The sequence below is a fragment of the Eptatretus burgeri genome, chromosome 10 (assembly GCF_056783735.1).
Source record: "Eptatretus burgeri isolate ZD-2024b chromosome 10, Ebu_testis_v1, whole genome shotgun sequence".
Taxonomy (NCBI): domain Eukaryota; kingdom Metazoa; phylum Chordata; class Myxini; order Myxiniformes; family Myxinidae; genus Eptatretus; species Eptatretus burgeri.
Window position 1 is genome coordinate 98353158 of NC_140970.1, and position 19158 is coordinate 98372315.

The window sequence follows — 19158 nt, forward strand, 5'->3', positions numbered from 1 at the left end:
CGTGTCCGAAGTCGACCTGCGGCGAGGTGCGATCGCCCGGTCTACCCTCCGCGTGGGTACTTCGGTAGGTCGAATTTGGCGAGAAACCCTATCCCACGCGGGGGCCGATTGGCTCGATCGCGGTGAGACCGAAAGGTCCACCTGTGACTGGTTCCCGGCGTTAGTCCGAGAGGGTCACGACTGGATTGTCCGTCCGGTGGGCGACGTGCCGCGATTCGAGTTACGTGGCCGTCAGCACGCCGGCGGGCGCGAATCCGCAACAATATATATATATATATATATATATATATATATATATATATATATATATATATATAATGTATATATGTATAATGTGGTGTATATGCTCAGAGTCATTGGTTTGCACACCTCCCAGAAGTAAAAAAAAAACAAATATCATCACAAACTAGTCAGTCAATTCCGTCCAACGTATAATTATCTTTTTGTCCACTTCTTCACAGATAAACCTCAGTAGTCTTCGGAGTTGGTGACTATTTTGTGGATTTGTGGTTGGGAGGGGATTAGGAAATTGGGGTTGAGGACTTGAAAAAGAAAGGGGTGGAGGACAGAGATTTGGGGGTGGGGGGGGCTGCAGAGAGAGGATAGGGTTGGGGGTTTGGGAGTGGATGAATTGAGAACTTGGGGTTTGGAGGGGGCTTGTGGACTTGGGGTTTGGGGGTGGGGTGGTTTAAAGATTTGAAGAAGAAAGGGAGGAGTGGACAGAGTTGGGGTGCAGGGTTCAGAGAGAAGACCGAGAGCTTGGAGAGGGGGTTTGAAGACTTGAGGCTGGGAGGAGGTGGGTGGGGAGTTGAGATCTCAAAGAAGAAAGGGGTTGAGGACTTGCAACTCACCTTTTCACATTACGCAGGCACCTACTATTATGCTGTAAAAGGACATTTCTAGCAAACTCCAAAATATTCCACAAACTGTTGGGAAAGAATTCCCTTTGAACAGCACTTACGACCTCGCCCTTGGGTGGAGGGCTTGGGGAACCGTCTATTGCTCTGGAGGTTCTGATTGGCGTGCTTGGATGACCAATACGTACCCCGTGTGTGGTCGTGCCGTATAAGCAGTCAGGTGTGACCGAGTAAAGTTAACATCCGAATGCTGATGCCAATTCACCCCCCCCCCCTCCACTCTTCAACACAGTATTGCATGCAAATCCAGTAATACAATACAAATTCAAAACAGTGAAATAAATGCAAATGTTTTACTCAGGATAAAGAAACACAGGGTATACCACCAAGCAATGGACAAGTCATGTTACTAAAAAAACAAACAAAGTATATCATAAAATATATGACATCATAACAATTAACAAATTCAAGGACAGACAGGTGCCAAGACAATATGGACAAGGCAATTCAATGGCCCACCAGATATCCAGAGGTAATCCCAAAGGGGGGAGGGGCAAAATTACAAAGGAATATTTGCCAAGATAGAAGGAAAATAATGTGTAAAGGAGAAAGGTGGGTGGGGGGGGGAAGAAGAATTCAGGCCTGTTCGAGTTGAGGTTCCAGCGGCTTCACCCTCGCCACAGGCCACAAAGATGACGCCTCACCACCACCCTTCCCTCTGTCTGGGTGTGTTCTCAAACTTCGCCAACGAACGAAACGGAACAATTCCTGCAACACGTTGAAGCCACACGTTGCTTCAGGTTGGCTCAGGTGACACTCAGGAGGAGGAAACGCTTCTGCTCCCTCTCCGATCAACCTGTACCGGTGAGGCTCTCCTCTGTCCCAGTGTCGTCAACGCAGACGGTGCCTCCAACAGGCTGTCTTCGGAGGGATCACTCAAATCCTCAAACAGGTCTTACAGGCCAGGTATCTCGTCACAAGCCAGACCACGCATCCTGCGTTCGTTCTCGCCTTTTTCTCTCTCACCCTCTCGCCAACCTTACGCCCATCGTGCGCGCTCTTCCTTTCTTTTTTTCACCACCACTCCTTTTTTTTTGCTTTCCCCACAAAAAATCCACACAATTTTGCCGCACGAGACCGAGTGAGGCCTCGGAGGGGGAATACAAGGCAGAAGGGGAAGGAGGGTCCCGTAGCAGGAGAATTAAAACAAAACAAGAAAAGATAAGGAAGAAAGAAACCCATCTTAAGAACCACAGTGACCACGGAAAAACCATTGCAATACACCCTGTGAACATAACACAGCCCAGTGGAACCGGGATATCTGCTTGTACAATATATATATATATATATATATATATATATATATATATATATATATATATATATATATATATATATATATATATATATATATATATTGTTGCAGAAATGGCCCTTATTGTGTTATTAAATATAGGATTAGCCCAGATCCCCCATTAAATGCATGTTTTGCCAGGTTGTTTCGTAAATGGACATTACATGTGTGTCAGGAGGTGTAGGAGGCGTGTTTTTGTTCGTGCAGTGGTGGTGTACTGAGAGGCTCTTCTTCTTCATTCCCCTCTGTGAACGAGTCCCCGCCCAGCGCTCTGAGAGGGTGTGGCCGAGAGAAGTCAGGGCCGGAAGGAAAGGGTGGAACTGGGAGAGTGTCGAGTCGCGATCTGCTAGATAAGCAGTCGGCTGGGAGGCGAGCAGGGCCAGGAAGGCAAGCGGTGCCGGGAGAGCGCCGAGGTGGGGCGCGATCGGCAGTACAAGGGACGGCTGTGTCTGTTTTGCAATCAGCTTTCGTGAGGAGCGAGCCGAAAGAAAGGCAGGGAAGAGACTGCATGAGGTCTGTCTGCCATCGGCTGGGAGAGAAACTGAACCTGAGGGAGTAACTGAACCTGAGGGTCAGTCTGTGATCGGCTGGAATAGAACTGGCTGCTGTGTGAGTCTGGAGTCGGCTTCGAGAGGAGGTCATCGACAGGTTCAACCTGTGTCTAACCACGGAGCCTCTGACTGTCCCTACTCACAGACGGCTTGACATGTCTTGTAATCCCGTCGATCCGCCTGCGGAGCCCAACACCCCGATTGGCCTGATCTGGTGAACATGCCAGGCCTGGACTTGTATGCTGGACCTTGTGAAAAGCCAGCTGGAGCATATCATAGATCTTTCGTCTTGGGCCGTCGACCTCGCGGGGTCTGGACGCTGCGTGCGCAAGCAGTGCCAGGAGAAGAAAAAGGACGACGCCGCATTCTTGCCACACAGCGTGCTCGAGCCGGGTGCTCGAATCCGTTGACATCGGCTTGTCATGAGCCGCATTCGTGCTTTTGACAGTTTTCCTCTCGCCCATGAAGCATCACCAAGTACTCTGTGTCTTGTCTGCATGCTGTCCGTGTCTTGTCTGCATGTTGTCTAAGATTTATCTCGCTAGGGTCCCCTTCGAAACCCATAATCCGTAGCTCCCTTGTTAAGAACGGGTTATAGATTGATTATAACATTGTCGTGCATGCTTGCTTGTGTTGTGTTCCCCGATGTGTCCCCAATAAATCTGCCTGATTCGTATGAAGTTGCCGCTTTGGGTTTGTTCGTGCCATGCTGAGAAACAATTTGCTTGATTTGTATATTAAACCAAAATGGTCACAGACTGGCAGAATTCGCTCTGTCTCTGACAAAACCAGTCTGTAACCGAGGTCTATTCCCCCAACTGGTAAGGTCCGGGTGTACGTTGGTATCGTAATTCGAGGCGCGTGACCCGAGGCCTGTGCCGAACCAGCCGGCGTTATAACCCCGGAGACGGCGGTGCTGTTAAGTGACACCGAATATCGAACATTTGGCTGTTGAGAGTAGGGTGCAAGCCCCATCACTCCTCTGTATCCTTAACACTGGGGTCAAGAGTCGGGTGCGAATCCCGCCACCGCCTAATCCTTAACAATATATATATATATATATATATATATATATATATATATATATATATATATATATATATATATATATATATATATATTGTTGCGGTTCTGGGAACCGCATCACTCCAAAGCAATAGCAGCCATCATACAGCGGTCCCTCGATAGTTATTCCATTAATGTATGTTCTGATAGTCCCTTCCCTTTTGTTTAGCGGGTCAACGGGACAGTGCGTTGTGTGGATCTCATAGTTCGGTCTGATTATATCTCGATCTTAATACCTATTTTTTTCCTCTTCTTGAAATAAATCAAAGCAGATACTGCACTTGGACAGCCGCCTGTAAAAACTGCAGCCACACCCTCAATGTATGCGTCCGCGCAGAGACCAACACGTGCAGCACGCGCCGCAGCCGGGAGAGAGGAATATAAAGCTGCGACCACACCACACGAGCATTGACAGCGCAGCTGCGAGGATACAGTGATACCTTCAAAGGAATCTCTGCCGCAAGCTTGAGATGATCGTCTGACATTTCCAATGATCTGGGATGAGATTACTGGTGGCATTGAAAAGGCATACGAATGAATATCTCTCAAAGAGGCTGCACGGATGTTGTTTTTCACAACACAGAAGCAAATGACCCAATATCGGTGAGAGCGGGGCTGGCAGCTTGGTGCCAATAACTACATCGTCAGAGGCTGACAATAGAAAAACAACTACGCCACGTTGTACAGGATACAAGTGTGCAAGATACGGCGGTGCCTTCTTTTCAATACATTTCTGGATTTAATTACATCGGCATCCTCTTTTCCCTGTATTTCTCCATCTGATACTTATATCTACATTATTTTTCATTCCAAACCTCCATCTAATTATTATGTCCGATTGTTCCCCTCAATGCCTGACACAGATCGGGGTTGGCCGCGCGCACATAATAACAGAATCAGGCGGACCCGCGCACTGACCACGTGCTTAATGGCGGATCTGTGCACACTGTATGGAACATGCTCGATAGCAGGTGGACCCGTGCTTAGCTCGTGACACCTTCTCATCGTACAGAACGGGGCATGAGTAACACATCTTTGGTGTAGTCAGTGCATGGGTTTATCCTAACACCTTACCGTCGGTCCTCGCTGGCGGCCGTGGGTGTTCCTCACAGACGGCGGACGACTCCTCGTCTCTCTGCCCGGCAAAGCCATGATCAGGCAGAGGCGTGCTGTGCAGTTCGGATCGCTCAGGCTGCATAGCATCGCGGAGCAGGCAATGCTCAGCGCGAATAGGGAGTGCCCGGGAGGGCACGCGGGGCTGACACGACCCTTGGCTGGTCACCGGGGCACAGTCCGGGAGATCGGTGCAAGGCAATTCATGTCGCGGATTTTGGTGCGGGGAGATTCATATTGTTGTGGATTTGGAAGCCATGAGCACACAACATACAGGTCCTTTATCTCAGTTATATCGGTAAGTACATGTTGCCAGTTAGGGTCCCGACCCTGGTCTAATGGGTAATTAAATATTCCTGCGCTGTGAAGTTGTTTTCACAGTTCAGTTTTCTTTTGGTTATTTTTTACACCACCAACCACATCATCGACTCCACCGCCGACCGCACCGCATCGCCCTCGCCTTCGCTTCACTCCTGTCACCACGCCACCGTGGCCAATCGGCAGGGAGCCGGCGTCTTCCACGCTCTGCCTCCGACCCAGCACCGTCGCCATTAACCACGTGGTTTGAGGAGAGGCCCTAGGCGGAGCCACGAACGCCCCCCGCTGGAGACTCCGCCCAAGGGAGGGAGTGCCCTGCCTACCGTGCGCCTGTCCAATCGGGAGCGGACGAGGAGTCACATGGGGCCTCCGGTCCAATGGGAGGGTGAGTGGGGAGGAGAGAAGCATTTGTTGAGCGGGAGCGGGAGTGGGGATAAGGTGTGGTCTGAGGAGGGGAAGGTTGTTCCTGAGTCAGCTGGGTTTTACTACGGATGAGTATTTTAAAAGAGCGTACACAAAAAGCGCTGTTCTGAGGCAATTTCGTCGTCGTTCGTTCCCTGCTTGTTTCTCCCGTTTTTCTTCTCTGCCCGGCTCATCACCTTGGCTTCTGGGGCGACCTCGTCCCGGTCCCAGAGCTTCGCGTTGTCGCCTTCCGCCTGGCTGGGACGGCGACACCAGTCTCACGACAAGGGGACGTCCAGCTGCACGCTCGTGGCAAGGTAGCCAGCTTCCCTGACCCTCAGCCCGACTGTCCTCCGGGCTGGAGGTCCCATTAAAGACCCAGGGGGTCCATTTCTGTCTGGGTGTGTGTGTGTCTGTTTGTGGCGCCAGTCTTGTAAGTAGTAAAGTTGCATAAGTGCCTGTGCTGTATATTATTTGCCTTGCTTATTATTCGGTATAAATCTTCCCTTCTGTGCTTCCCTCATTCCCTGCTTATTATTGTAAAATAAACCCCAATTGTTAAATGTACTCAGCTCGTCGTGTCGTTTCCTTCATTGGCTGAGCATGTTGTGCGTGTGAGGGATTAATCGACCATTGCCAGGGTCCCAAGATAATCGGGCCGGCGGAATTCGGCGATATCACCGCTCGGCTACGAACACGGGATGGGCTGCTTAAGCGGCTCGCTTCCGAACAAGTTCCACCGAGGGTGAAGTACCCCGGTAGCTGGATCACGTGGGTACTTAGGTAAGTTGAAGTTGGCAATTAACCCTACCCCACGTGATCTCCCCATTGGCGTATTTCGGTCCTAAAACTACCAGGACCCTTCAAACTGGGCTTACCCGGGCTTGTGATGTGTAAATTCCTGGCGATCGAGCCGAGACGGCCCCACTGCTTCATCGAGGGTCGTGCTCGTGGCGACGCTCTGGCGGGAAACCTCAACAATATCATGGGGCTCGGAGCGAGACAATTCCGCCGCTTGGAGTTATCTTGCCGGAAGTGGAGTGGAGCCGCTTCCAGCAATCACGGCCGGGCCACGTAGTGGTCCGGGCCCAATCAGAGTGGCCGACTTGGGTGACGACACCTCGCTTTGGGGTAATGCCCCCACGCTGCATCCCAGGGTCTATAAAGGACGGGTGGCGAGGCTGTCCTCCATAGTTCCAGTTCCGGTTTTGGTGTCTTGCCATCGCTACTGTCGGCTCGTCCCGTTCTCTGCCTGGCTTGGGATTGATCTCTCCACCTTCTTCACCCGCACTTCTGTCGTCATCGCCTGCGACTCCGCCTTCACTTCTCCGCCCTTCTCTGCCCACATGTTGCTGAGTCCACCCACCCACCTGGTCCTGTCAACCACTCCACCCACTTGCTCTCGACTCCACCTTCTCCACCAAAGTCCCTCCCTTCATGCCCGACGGTCGCGTCTCATTCTCTGGACCGACGCTAGCTGCACGAAGTGCCACAAAGCAAGAGACTGTGTGCCAGCTGTCAGGGAGGTATCGCCAAGTGGAGCATCCCCCCAATACATATTGGTGGTGCAATCAGGCAATCGTGCAAGGTATTGAGAGACTGTTAGCCTCATCTCCTCTCCTTTTTCTCTTCATCAACTCCTCTTCATCGGAGTGTGTGTGTGTGTGTGTGTGTGTGTGTGTGTGTGTGTGTGTGTGTGTGTGTGTGTGTGTGTGTGTGTGTGTGTGTGTGTGTGTGTGTGTGTGTGTGTGTGTGTGTGTGTGTGTGTGTGTCATGGCGCCTGTCCTTGTAAGTTAAGATTGCAGAAGATTATTATTTCGGGTTAAGTCTGCTCTGTGTCTACTTTCGTAAGTCACTTGTACATTGTCGCACCTCACATTTCTTCCTCTCCCTGCATTATACAAAGCAATAAAACTACTATTCACTGTGCCACATAACTTTCCTCACCTGCTTGTAAATAAATTATTATTAGAAATGTTCCGAGCTTGTTTTTGTCTGTTCTTTCATTGATCCAGCATGGTCCGAATCCTCGCTTAGCCGGGACTTTATTCCCAACGATCCATTCCTTTTAGCTGGTACTTCCTTGGCAGCGTCGCTCGGCTGCATCCGATCCGGTAAAGTGATCCAGTTCGGACAAGGCGTACCGAGGGCGTGTTCCCCGGTAATTAAATCACGTGATTAATAAGGTAACTCAGTTAACCAAAAGACGGGAGGACCCTAGGTCACGTGGTTGAGTAATTCACGTTCACGGTTGGTTAGCGACCCGCCGCGTCACGGAATTATCCATGTGCGACGGCCTGTAATTCCAGGGAGTCTGGTGAGAACCCGAGATAGCTTCCCCCTTTGGTGGTCTTCTCACCCGACCCCCAGCCCGCAGAAATATGTATACATACACATTCATATACATATACACACACACACACAGAATTTGAATGAGTACAATACAGTATTCAGTTTAAAAAAATGTAAGAATATCCTATTGCTCGGTGAAACTCACATGAACTTTGTGTTCCAATGATCATAGTTCGGCCAATTGATGAAGCAAATGTCACGATCACTGTAGTGGTTGACAGTGGCATGCAGGCAGGGAGGCATTGCCAATATCACTGCGAACAGCCATATAGCTACTATCACCATCTTGGTGGTTGAAGCCGAGAGGCGTGGACGAAGTGGATGTATTATCGCCATGTACCTGTAAGGATGAGGGATACAAAACATATTGGTGGTAGTTGGCAGAAACAAGGTTTTGTGCATAGTAACCAAAGAAAAGAGCAAATGGAGATGGATAACTCAGCTCTCAAGTCTGGGATTGTTGAGTTGCTTTCCAGTTAAAAGCGATGGAACAAATTGCCAACAAAGCTGTCACAGTGATCTTGAATAGGAATGTGTGTTGAGCTGCCAGCCGGTTTGTGTTGCCACGTTAGGCCACCTATTACTACCCTGTGTGATAACCTGTGTCATTTTTGTGAAGCCTGAGCAGCAGAAAAAAAAAAAAAACAAAGCAAAGAAGAAAAGAAAAGAATGAAACAAAACTTTTTTTGAAACATGCCATCTTTTCATCCATTACTCCCTTCCCCTCTGACACCCATTCCATCCCAGAGCAATCTCTTTCCTTCCGTTCCCTCTTTTCAACATTTCAACACGTGGTCGAAGCTCATGGAAAAGCTAGAGCAAAATGGAAGGGAACAAAATGGGAATGGGGAAACACCAGCAGCAGAGTGGAGGTGAGAGTGAGAGCCGGATCAAGTGGTCGGGGAAGGACACATGGGGCTGAACAAGCTGCATCCAAGCTGAATGAAACACAGAAAGAAGAGGAAGGAAAAGCAGGGATGAAACAGGAAAAGAAAAGAAAAAATCAACCGACAATTAACAAACGAAAAGAGGTGAGGGAGAGGAGGGTGTGGGGGGGGGGATAACAATAACCTAGAAAAAGCTAGTGCTTGGAAATAGGGTCATTCGGAATAAAAAAGATCATGAGTATGGATGGGGGATGACGTGAGGTCGTGGTGAACAGCTGTCTTGAAGCCCTGGAGAAAAAAATTGGGATTGGTCAGACTGTTCAAGAAAAAAAAATTGTTCAAGAAAAGACTGTTCACAGGCAATAAAAAAAGTGGAACAAATGATGGAGGTGAGCAGTGAGCCTGGATTTTGCAAGTTTAACAAGAAGAGGGTTACTGGCAGACCATATGTGCACCTTGTCGGCCATACTCTCAAAGCCAAGACAGAGCCAAGCTAAGAGAGGGCAGAGGGGTACAAGACCAAGAAGGAGACGGAAGAATAAAGAAAGGCCACTAACGATATGAGAGTAACAGGCCTTGAGACACTCAGCTTTGTTGCGGGAGATCCCAATGGATTTGATTGCCTCGGTTTCCACGGCATCAAGGAGGGCAAGGTGTGAGGATAGGAGCGCCAGTTGAAAGTGAGAGCAGGACTGGGCCAATGCAGCTCTCTGACAATAGCCAAAGAGATGTTGATTCGCACAAGCATATCAGATGAACGCATTGGAGCAGAAGAGGAACAGGAGACATTGGATGGAAAATTCGTCATTAACAAGTCCAGAAGGGAGGATGTACCATTTGAAGAAATCTGGGATGGAAACTTCACTGTTTGAGTGGGGCCTATGGAGTCACAGAGGTCATTTACTATAATGCCATGGCTGCTTGAAGAGGTATCAACACCAAGGCAATTGGCATGGTGACAATTGAAATCACGACATAAGAGGAAGGTAAATTTGGGATGGGTGGTTATAAAATAGTCCATGTTGACAGAGAGGGAGATGAAAATTGACTCATCCTTATTACGACAACGGTACAGGTTTGAGAGATCTGTCAAATTGGAGCGAAGACCTCAAATGGTGGAGGTTCATTGAGTTAGGGATAGGAGAGGAGGTGTTGATGGCAAGGATGGGGAAAGAGGGGAGGATGGAGGAGTGTGGAGAGAGGGAGGCATGAGGATGTGGAATGGGACTTATGTTGAGCAGGATGGAGGCATGCCGAGCTGAGGAAGCAGAAATAGGATAGAACCTGGAGAAGTGACGAGGGGTGTGATGCTGGGGAAGTGAAAAAGGGGCAGGACACTGGGGAAGCAGAGATGGGATGGGACTCTCGAGAAGTGAAAATGGGGTGGGACGCTGAGGAGGCGGAAAGGGGGTGGGATGCTGGGGAAGTGAAAATGGGGTGGGACGCTGAGGAGGCGGAAAGGGGTGGGATGCTGGAGAAGTGGATAGGGGCAGGATGCTGTGGAAGCAGAAAGGGGGTGGGATGCTGGGGAAGTAGAGATGGGACGGGACCCTGGAGAATGGAAAATGGGGTGGGACGTCGGGGAAGTGGAAAGGGGGGGGGGGCAGGGGCTGTTGAAGCAAAAAGGAGAAGGGACTCTGGGGTATCGGAAAGAGGGATGGGACGCTGGGGAAGCAGAAATAGGGCAGGACGCTGGGGGAGAAGAGAGGGGCCGTTACGCAGAGGGAGAAGAGAGGGGCCGGTACGCAGATAGAGAAAAGAGGGATTGTGACACAGGAGGAGAAGTGAGGGCTGGGACCTCAGGGGGAGAAGAAAGTGGCCGGGACACTGTGGAAGAAGAAAGGCTCAGTGTGCTGTGGTGGAAGAGAGGGACTGGGAATCTGGGAAGGAAAAAAAAAAAGAGTCCAGGGTAAAGGGAAAGCAAAGAGGGAGTGGGGTGTAGGGGAAGCAAGGAGGATGAAGGACGTAAAGGAGGGAAGCAAGGAGGATGAAGGACGTAAAGGAAGGAACGAGGGGGTGGCAAGCGAAGTAATGAAGGATGTGCGGGGAGTGAAGGAAGAAAGAAGGGGGTTGGTGTTAAGGATGCAAGGAGGGGGTAGGGCATGGAGGAAGCAAGGAGGGGAAGGAGTATAGAATGGATGGATATGGGGACACCGAGCAGGGGTGGGGAAGCCTGGAGCAGGTGTAGGGAAATCCGGGTGTGAAGATGAAATGTGGGTGGGGGGGGGGAAGACATGAGGAAGTTGGTCATGGTAGTCCCACACACAGTACAAAAAGGGTTGAGGGTAGGATTTAGGGTTTCCAAAGGTGGAGAGATAAGGTCAGACATCAGGATTGGGATGACAATGATGATTAAAAGTGCAAAGAAAGACTGTGATATAAATACAATGGTGAATGAGGCACAGATTTACGAGTCATCCAGTGGTGTAGAGAATGGGAGAATGGAAGCCCGACAGGAAGCAATTATGTGGGAAGATTGAACATTTTAAAATTGCCATTTAGAGAGAGAGAGAGAGAGAGAGAGAGAGAGAGAGAGAGAGAGAGAGAGAGAGAGAGAGAGAGAGAGAGAGAGAGAGAGAGAGAGAGAGAGAGAGAGAGAGAGAGAGAGAGAGGAGGAAAGGTTTTTGTCGTTTCTTTAAAAAAAAAAAATTATTTGTATGAAACAGGAGGAATAAGGAAGGAATTAAACCGAAGGTGGTGAATAATGGGACAGAGATTCTGGAGACACAGGGAGTGGGTATGGGAAACAGTTTGGAAACAAAACAAACAAACAACAAGCTCAAATGAGCTAAGATCCTCGTCCTCTTAATGATGACGTCATAAAAACAAATATGACGTCATTGTGATGTATCAGGTTTGCGATAAATTATCTGTGCTTATGCCCGGCTTGATTCCCGCAAACAAAATTCAAACAGCTTGCCGAGTTTCGGAGATAATGGTATAGGCGATTTCCATTAGCGGAGATGTTATGACGTCAACTTTTTTCTAGGAAGAATTTCCAAAATCGGAGATGGTTACTGCCTGCGTGTGGGCTTTCTGCATATACAAGGTAAGTTTCACGAAGATCCGATGAAAACTCTGGGTTGTGAAACAAAAAAGTCCAAAAATAGGAATGACGTCATAAAAATTGATATGACGTCATAGTGATGTATCATATGTGCGGTAATTCATCTCTGCTCATGCCCTGTTCAATTCCCCCAAACAGAATTCAAAAAGCTTGCCCAGTTTCGGAGATAATTTTTTAGGCGATTTCCATTAGCGGAGATATTTTGACGTCATAACTTTTTTCTGGGAGGAATTTTCAAAATCGGAGATCGTTACTGTCTGCGCAGGGAATTTTTACATATATATGCCAAGTTTCAGGAAGTTTCGATGAAAACTGTGGGCTGTGAAACAAAAAAGTCCACAAGAAGAAGATGAAGAACAACAACGTGAGTAAGACTTAGAGATCCTCCACGAGGATCTAAAAAAAACCCTATGGGTCCAAACCTATCCGAGCCCGAGTTGCAGGTTCAAAATAAATAGAATGAGCAGAAAACGATAGACAGGAGTGAACACTCAATATGAAGAACAAAACACACAGAGGAGTCAAAATATATGTCCGCACAGACGACTCGAACGATTACTCGGCTTATTGGAAGCAGATCTCTCGGAGGACCAAGAGAAGTGACGACAACCAGAAAAACAGAAATAGTGTCGTAAATATTGTTGTGTCGAGGGTACTGCAAATGCAGACCCTCTGCAAATGGAGGTCTAAGACCTCCGCAAATGGCCAAATGATCGTGCAAGCTGCTGCGAGTAGATTGCACTTGCTTATCTATCCACGCTGTAATTGCAGAAATACCTGTTATCTATTTCTACCAATTAATATTCAACGTGTGTGTGTGTGTGTGTGTGTGTGTGTGTGTGTGTGTGTGTGTGTGTGTGTGTGTGTGTGTGTGTGTGTGTGTGTGTGTGTGTGTGTGTGTGTGTGTGTGTGTGTGTGTGTGTGTGTGTGTCTCCTCCAAAATTCCAAAACCATGAAACCTCGCAGCCTGAAACTTTACATGCATACGAAGAAAACTCCAAGGAAGTACACGACTGAAAATTATGTGTTTGGTTTCATTAAAACACCCCTGTTGAAGATCATTAACGGCCTTATTTAATTATATCCTTTATCAGGCGCATTCTCGGCCACCTCACTCTCGATAGGGTCTTGAGGCACATCTTGGGTTACCTCACTGAGGTCTGAAGCCGCAATTTTTTTTTGGGCTGCTCAACCATGCGTTGACTTGAAACAGGCCGCAACGATTTCTTTCTGAAAAAGTTTGTTTTTTTTCCACTTTCCTCACTCATATTATCGAATTCCTGTTCATCGTACCTACGAATCGCTGTATACATTGCAATGCTTATAAATGCCTGGAGACGCCAGCGTTCGTGGCTTTATTTCATTTCCGCACATACCATAACCTCGAGAATCTCTTTTGAACGAAACCAAATTATTAAAATTCAGCTCCAGAAATTAATCTCGCAGCAGTTCCGACTGCTAAAAAAAAAGTGTTCATTTGTCCAAGTTAGACATATTTGATATTTTGGGCATTTCCGGGAGGTGTATGTTTAATATGATGGTTCGGTGATTGCTAATCGTGTGCCAAGCGAGCCGTTCCTTATCAACCATATAGTTGGAGTGCTTAAGCCACTTGTTGAGTACTCTACAATATTCACACTGTCACTGAAAACTGTATATCGATCGACTTCAGTAATGTTCAGGGACTACTCACCTGTGATGGCCCCACGTTGTTCTGTGGTCACTTCGTGATAGATAAATAAAAAAAAACACATGAAACATTTCATCAACATCATGGCAGGATAGCCAAGAGGTACGCATGCTCGCTCTAAGCTGTCTAGCCTAGGTTCGAATCCCGACCCACCTATAAACTGTCATCCAGGTGTTTCACAGGCAGGGTGATTCATCAGTATGTGTGCCATTAAACTGGACGTCATATCTTGCCAGAATGCCCCCTCCTCTGCCCCCCTTCCCACCCCTCTCTCCCACTCCTCTCCCCCCCCCACTCCTCTCCCCTTTCTTCCTCACTCCCCCACCCCTCCTCATTGCCCCTCCTTCCTTACTCCCCCACCCTCCTCTCTCCCTCTATCCCTCCCTTCCTTCTTATTCCCCCCCCTCCCTTAATATTCCTGTCAGTAAAGAGACAAGTTGTATTTGTTCGTGTAATAATATTTACAAAAGTATCAGTACACAGTGAGTGGAAAAGTTTAAGTTAACCTGTCAATTTAAATTATTTCATGGACTATAAAACGGTTAATTGTGTTTCACTCTTGGTTTCACTAAGATACAAAGCTCTGAGCTACTTATACCGCCCACCATGTGAAATGATAGTGCAACATCGGATAGGATGGCCGGTTGAGCGAGCGTGTGTGCATGTTCAAGAGAAAGGAGAGAGAGAGAGTGAGAGAGTGAGAGAGTGAGAGAGTGAGAGAGTGAGAGAGTGAGAGAGTGAGAGAGTGAGAGAGTGAGAGAGTGAGAGAGTGAGAGAGTGAGAGAGTGAGAGAGTGAGAGAGTGAGAGAGTGAGAGAGTGAGACAGAGAGACAGAGAGAGAGTGAGAGAGAGAGAGAGAGAGGGAGAGAGGGAGTGAGAGAGAGAGAGAGAGAGAGAGAGAGAGAGAGAGAGAGAGAGAGAGAGAGAGAGAGAGAGAGAGTGAGAGAGAGAGAGAGAGAGAGAGAGAGAGAGAGAGAGAGAGAGAGAGAGAGAGAGAGAGAGAGAGAGAGAGAGAGAGAGAGAGAGAGAGAGAGACAGTAAATGAGGGCTCCACAAAGTTCTTTCAAAAAAAATCGATTTCACACACAATTGATCATGGATAGAATGATTAGAAATCGTCACACAGAGAAGAAATGTAATCGCCCTTTTGATTACACATTACCCCCCCCCCCAAAAGAAATCCAGCTTTTTCATTTTGAGACCAATTGATCGTCCTCTGACAAAAATTGCTATATTGCTCACTTTGGTCTCAATTTGAGGCCTCAAAACGGCCTCTGAGGCTGCGGCTGTTATGATGATATGCTAGGTGGTCATATTTTGGACCATTAGCTGTGTGTTAATCAGCTGTCGGGATTCTAACCTTGCTTGTAATTGTGTATTATTCAAACCTTGCTTTAAAATGTTGCTTTAAATGTATCATGCTGTTTTCACTATGTCTTTGATAACTCTTTATGGCTCTGCAGCTGCACAACAGCATGTCCTTGGGAAAACTGTGTATGCTGATATCCCACACATTCCTGTTCTTAGTCATCACCAGAGTTTCGCCTTTGCTATCAGCAGGTGCCAGTGTAGGGGTGTAGGAGTCTTAGAAAGTTATTAGTTTGCAAGATGAACTGTTGGGTTGCGAATCTGAGGATTGACTGATCCAACTTCCCTGAGGGCCCCTAGGGCGCGCGGAAAGAAGCCCACTGCCGCATTTATCTCTTTATTTCTTTATCTCTTAAGTACACACTTGAAGTCCACACCCATTTCTGCTTTTGTGTGTTTATATATACAACTGTTTTGAAGTAAGAATCTCAATGTGGTCCGGGGCACCTGACTGAAGGGCCTTTGGGCTGCATTCCGCATGCGTAGTGCCATCTTCTGAAATAAATCGTATCATTCGAGAACCCTCATTCGACTCTGTCATTACTCGGCCGGGTGAAGAGTCATAACAATTGGCGACGAGGATGCGATGCGACTGATGCTGGCGGTGTGGACGGCGGGACTCCACTTGGTGTACAGCGATCACAAGGGTTCAGCTAAAGGTACGTGGAAATTGCACGTATAGGGCACCTAAGACAGGGAGCCCTAGTTAGGTGAAAACTGTACACTTGGTGGGCAGTGCCCGCTGGACGCAGCTCCAGGATCTGCTCGGATCAAGAACTGTAACGGTAAAACATATGAGGTGATTCGAATGCGGTTTGTTTGAAGGGCACAAAGAGGGCTGGCAGGCCGTATGTTAGAACCGGTAAGGGTCGAGGATAAAGGTATCCGTGTGAAATAAGGAGGAAACAGGTTGGAATCCTGTACCAAGAGAGGGAAGGTTAGAGGCCTTCATTGGGTTTGAGGCTATTAGGCGGCGGGTCGAAAGGGATCTCGGTCCCGGTGTAAAAGGAGAAACGATTTACAGCTATTAGGCGGCTGATTGAAAGGGATTTCGGTCCGGTCCCGACGTAAAAGGAGAAACGATTTACAGCTATTAGGCGGTTGGTAAGATAAGAACAAAAGATGGGGAATAACTCTGCAAAGAACATAGAGTTACCCAAAGGAACAACACTTAAAGTTATCGGTGAAAGTGGAAAACACTGGAGAGCGTTTGCAGCGTGGCTAACGGAGTCACAAAGTGAGACAGGACGTAAGCGATTAGATTCAGAGGGATTCTTGAACCAACGGGAAAAGAACACAAGGTTAATGAGCCAGGAGAAGGGCTGTTTGTAGAAGTTACCTGTTTGGATGTATTTGTGAATACAATGTGGTGGGGAAGGTTGAGTTTTGTGTTAGACGTAAGTTGAGTGTTCCAACCTGGAACTTGTATGTGTGGAACAACTTGTATGTTTGTATGGAGATAATGATGGGTCGTCATCGTCAATGTGAAGACTTTGGACGAGGTGAATTGCGCACACCAAATCTGGAGGAAGGACCATGATGACCGATTCTGCACGTGTTGTTAATTCAGTGATGGGAAAATGTCATTGAGAGTGTGTGTGTGTGTGTGTGTGTGTGTGTGTGTGTGTGTGTGTGTGTGTGTGTGTGTGTGTGTGTGTGTGTGTGTGTGTGTGTGTGTGAACTGGATGGGGAATTGAATAATTAAAACCACTTCAGCAGACAGTTTGTCAAATGGGATGTCAAATGGACCAACGTTCGGATTTTCTCATGGTCCGATAAACTCTGTATGCTGTTTTGGCTTTGAACACTGTACGTGATAAATGGATGGTCTCCACGGAGCATCATTTTGATTTCAAATTGAAATTCAGTTCTGTTTCCACTTTGCATGTTTCGTAAGGCTGATCGACGTTACGGGTTCGTTTTAACGTCAGTTTCAATTCTGGTTTCATTGTTGGGGTCATTAAGCATGTTTTATACTTGATTTTCGTAAATCTGGAAAAAAACTTATTTTATGGGGTTTTGCGAGTCACGTGACGTGCCATAGGATTTAACAGGCGCGACGAAAGCACGAAATCGTCCCGTCGAAGGACAGCTTATCGTGAGGGTTTACGAGATGGATTAGCACATTTTACAAGATGGGGACGCCCTTCTTAGGATTCTGTAAAAATTCCGATTTAAAACGAACGTATTTGAGATGTCGTCAAATATTTGTTCCGTGAGTTTGATGGTAAAACCAACGCGCTGATAAGACGTATTGCTCATGTGAGTGCGTGATGACGTAATCACGCATGGGCCCAGCGCGCTTTGTCAAACTTGAAAGTGCAATTAACACCCTGCTGTGAACGTGCCTGCTTGTCGGAGCAATGTACAAGAATTTCTCGAGGCGGCTGATTTTGAATATGGTGGACAAACTAGATTTTAAAGAGATAGCTTTGTGGTAAAATTAATTAATAAGGACATTGACGTTTCAAAGGATCGCTCGATTTTGTGTTTCGAGGCGAGTGCACGCGCTATCGGAACATGGAAGCGACAATGCTTTGAAACAAGGCTGTAATATATATATATGTTTGTTCCGGTTGTTGTTGTTGTTGTTGTTGTTGTTGTTGTTGTTGTTGTTGTTGTTGATTGGGCTTCGTGACCGGAAGAGGAAAAGAGAAAAAAAAAAGAGACGCGGAAGAGGCGCAGGACCGAGGGATTTAGGATGGATGGTGTTGTGATAATGAAGTGCCGTACTGTGATTAGCGGCAACGGAGATTGGGCGGATGTGGCAGCACTGTGTATGGGGGTCGGTGGCTGGTGATGACTCGGTGGCTGGTGATGACTCGGTGGCTGGTGATGACTCGGTGGCTGGTGATGACTCGTATGCCGCGTGCTCCGTAGAGGGTCGTGCTGGAACAGTAATGGTATGTAGTATACTGTGTTAGGAATGGTGTACTCTGAGGAATGTAATTGGGATTAGAGTATGGAGTTTGCCTTCAGTATTATGTGTACAAGTTATTGTATTTTGTTATTCTTACCCTATGTATATTTATGTTGTTGTAGATATGCGTATGGGTTTTGTGAGAATAAAGCCGATCGAAAAGGTTTATTGTTGATTACTACAACAGATGGAAAGGGGGATTTTAAATGCTTTGAACAAGGAACGGATTTTATTTAATGTGGGTTTATCTTTTAGCCGCGTCTCGCGTAGTGAACGCCGGCTCTAAGAGAGCTCCGCGTTGTTCTTCTTCTTCTTCTTCTTCTTCTTCTGGTGAAGACAAAACCTTTAGGACGTGGCTCTTGGACACATTTGTCCGTGTTTACATGTCAGACATCCAAGAACAAGGACGTTTGGTAGGCTACGCACTTATGATGATGCGCTGTTTTTTGGGAAAAATTACGGGCGGGGCTCGTGCTGTTTGAACACGCAGCCATCGTGGGCCTTGACGAGGGAGCGTTTCGATTCTCTGCCTGTCAGGGTCGAGATGTTTGTTTGGAAGCGGACAGAAAAGCATGTCTGTTGTCTTTATATGAGCCTCTATCTGTCAGGATAAATTCATTGGATTTGGGAAGTATAAGCGGAATTAAAGGGATGTAGAGGAATGGTTGCTTAGCAACGACATCGATCTGGAAGGAATGGAATTGGCTTTGCACTGCACTCACTGTTGACTACGATGAAACAGGGCAGGATTATGAATACGTGGCCAAAGCACATAGAGATTACACCGTCAAACGCACTCTGATGAAAACCAACCGATGGATCGGGAAGGAAGGAGCGGCGGTGGAGGTGAAACAAGCCGCCAGAGAGCGCGAACTAATGAAGCACAGAGAAGGACTAACACCGTACATCTCGATGGCAGTTAGTAACGGACATAGTGCAGGGGAGTTAGGAAGAATGGTGAACAGATTGAGATGCGCCCCAGAACCACAAGATGGGGCAACGAACACCAGAACACTTTACAGGCCGTCAGACAAGGAGATGGATGGAAGGTATGCTCGCCTGATCAAAATCCACAGTAGTGTACAGTAAGGTCTCTGGCCTTCACGTCCACTCACCACGCACCCAGAGCAACTTCCAGTCCTGCAAGCTCTAGTCATGGTGGGAGCCTCGTACGGAGGTATCATTTAAAAATAATCTTTTACACAAATACTTGT

At 47.6% G+C, this 19158-nt stretch overlaps 1 protein-coding gene across 2 annotated transcripts in view; it reads right to left on the reverse strand.

Moving 5' to 3' along the window:
- LOC147019242 (substance-P receptor-like) overlaps positions 1 to 19158 on the reverse strand; it is a 71980-nt gene that overhangs the window by 34190 nt on the left and 18632 nt on the right. For both annotated transcript variants that reach the window (XM_085899575.1, XM_085899574.1), the window contains exon 2: positions 8158 to 8352. In XM_085899575.1, the coding sequence (XP_085755701.1) occupies positions 8158 to 8352 (195 nt within the window). The remainder of the gene's footprint in view (positions 1 to 8157; positions 8353 to 19158) is intronic.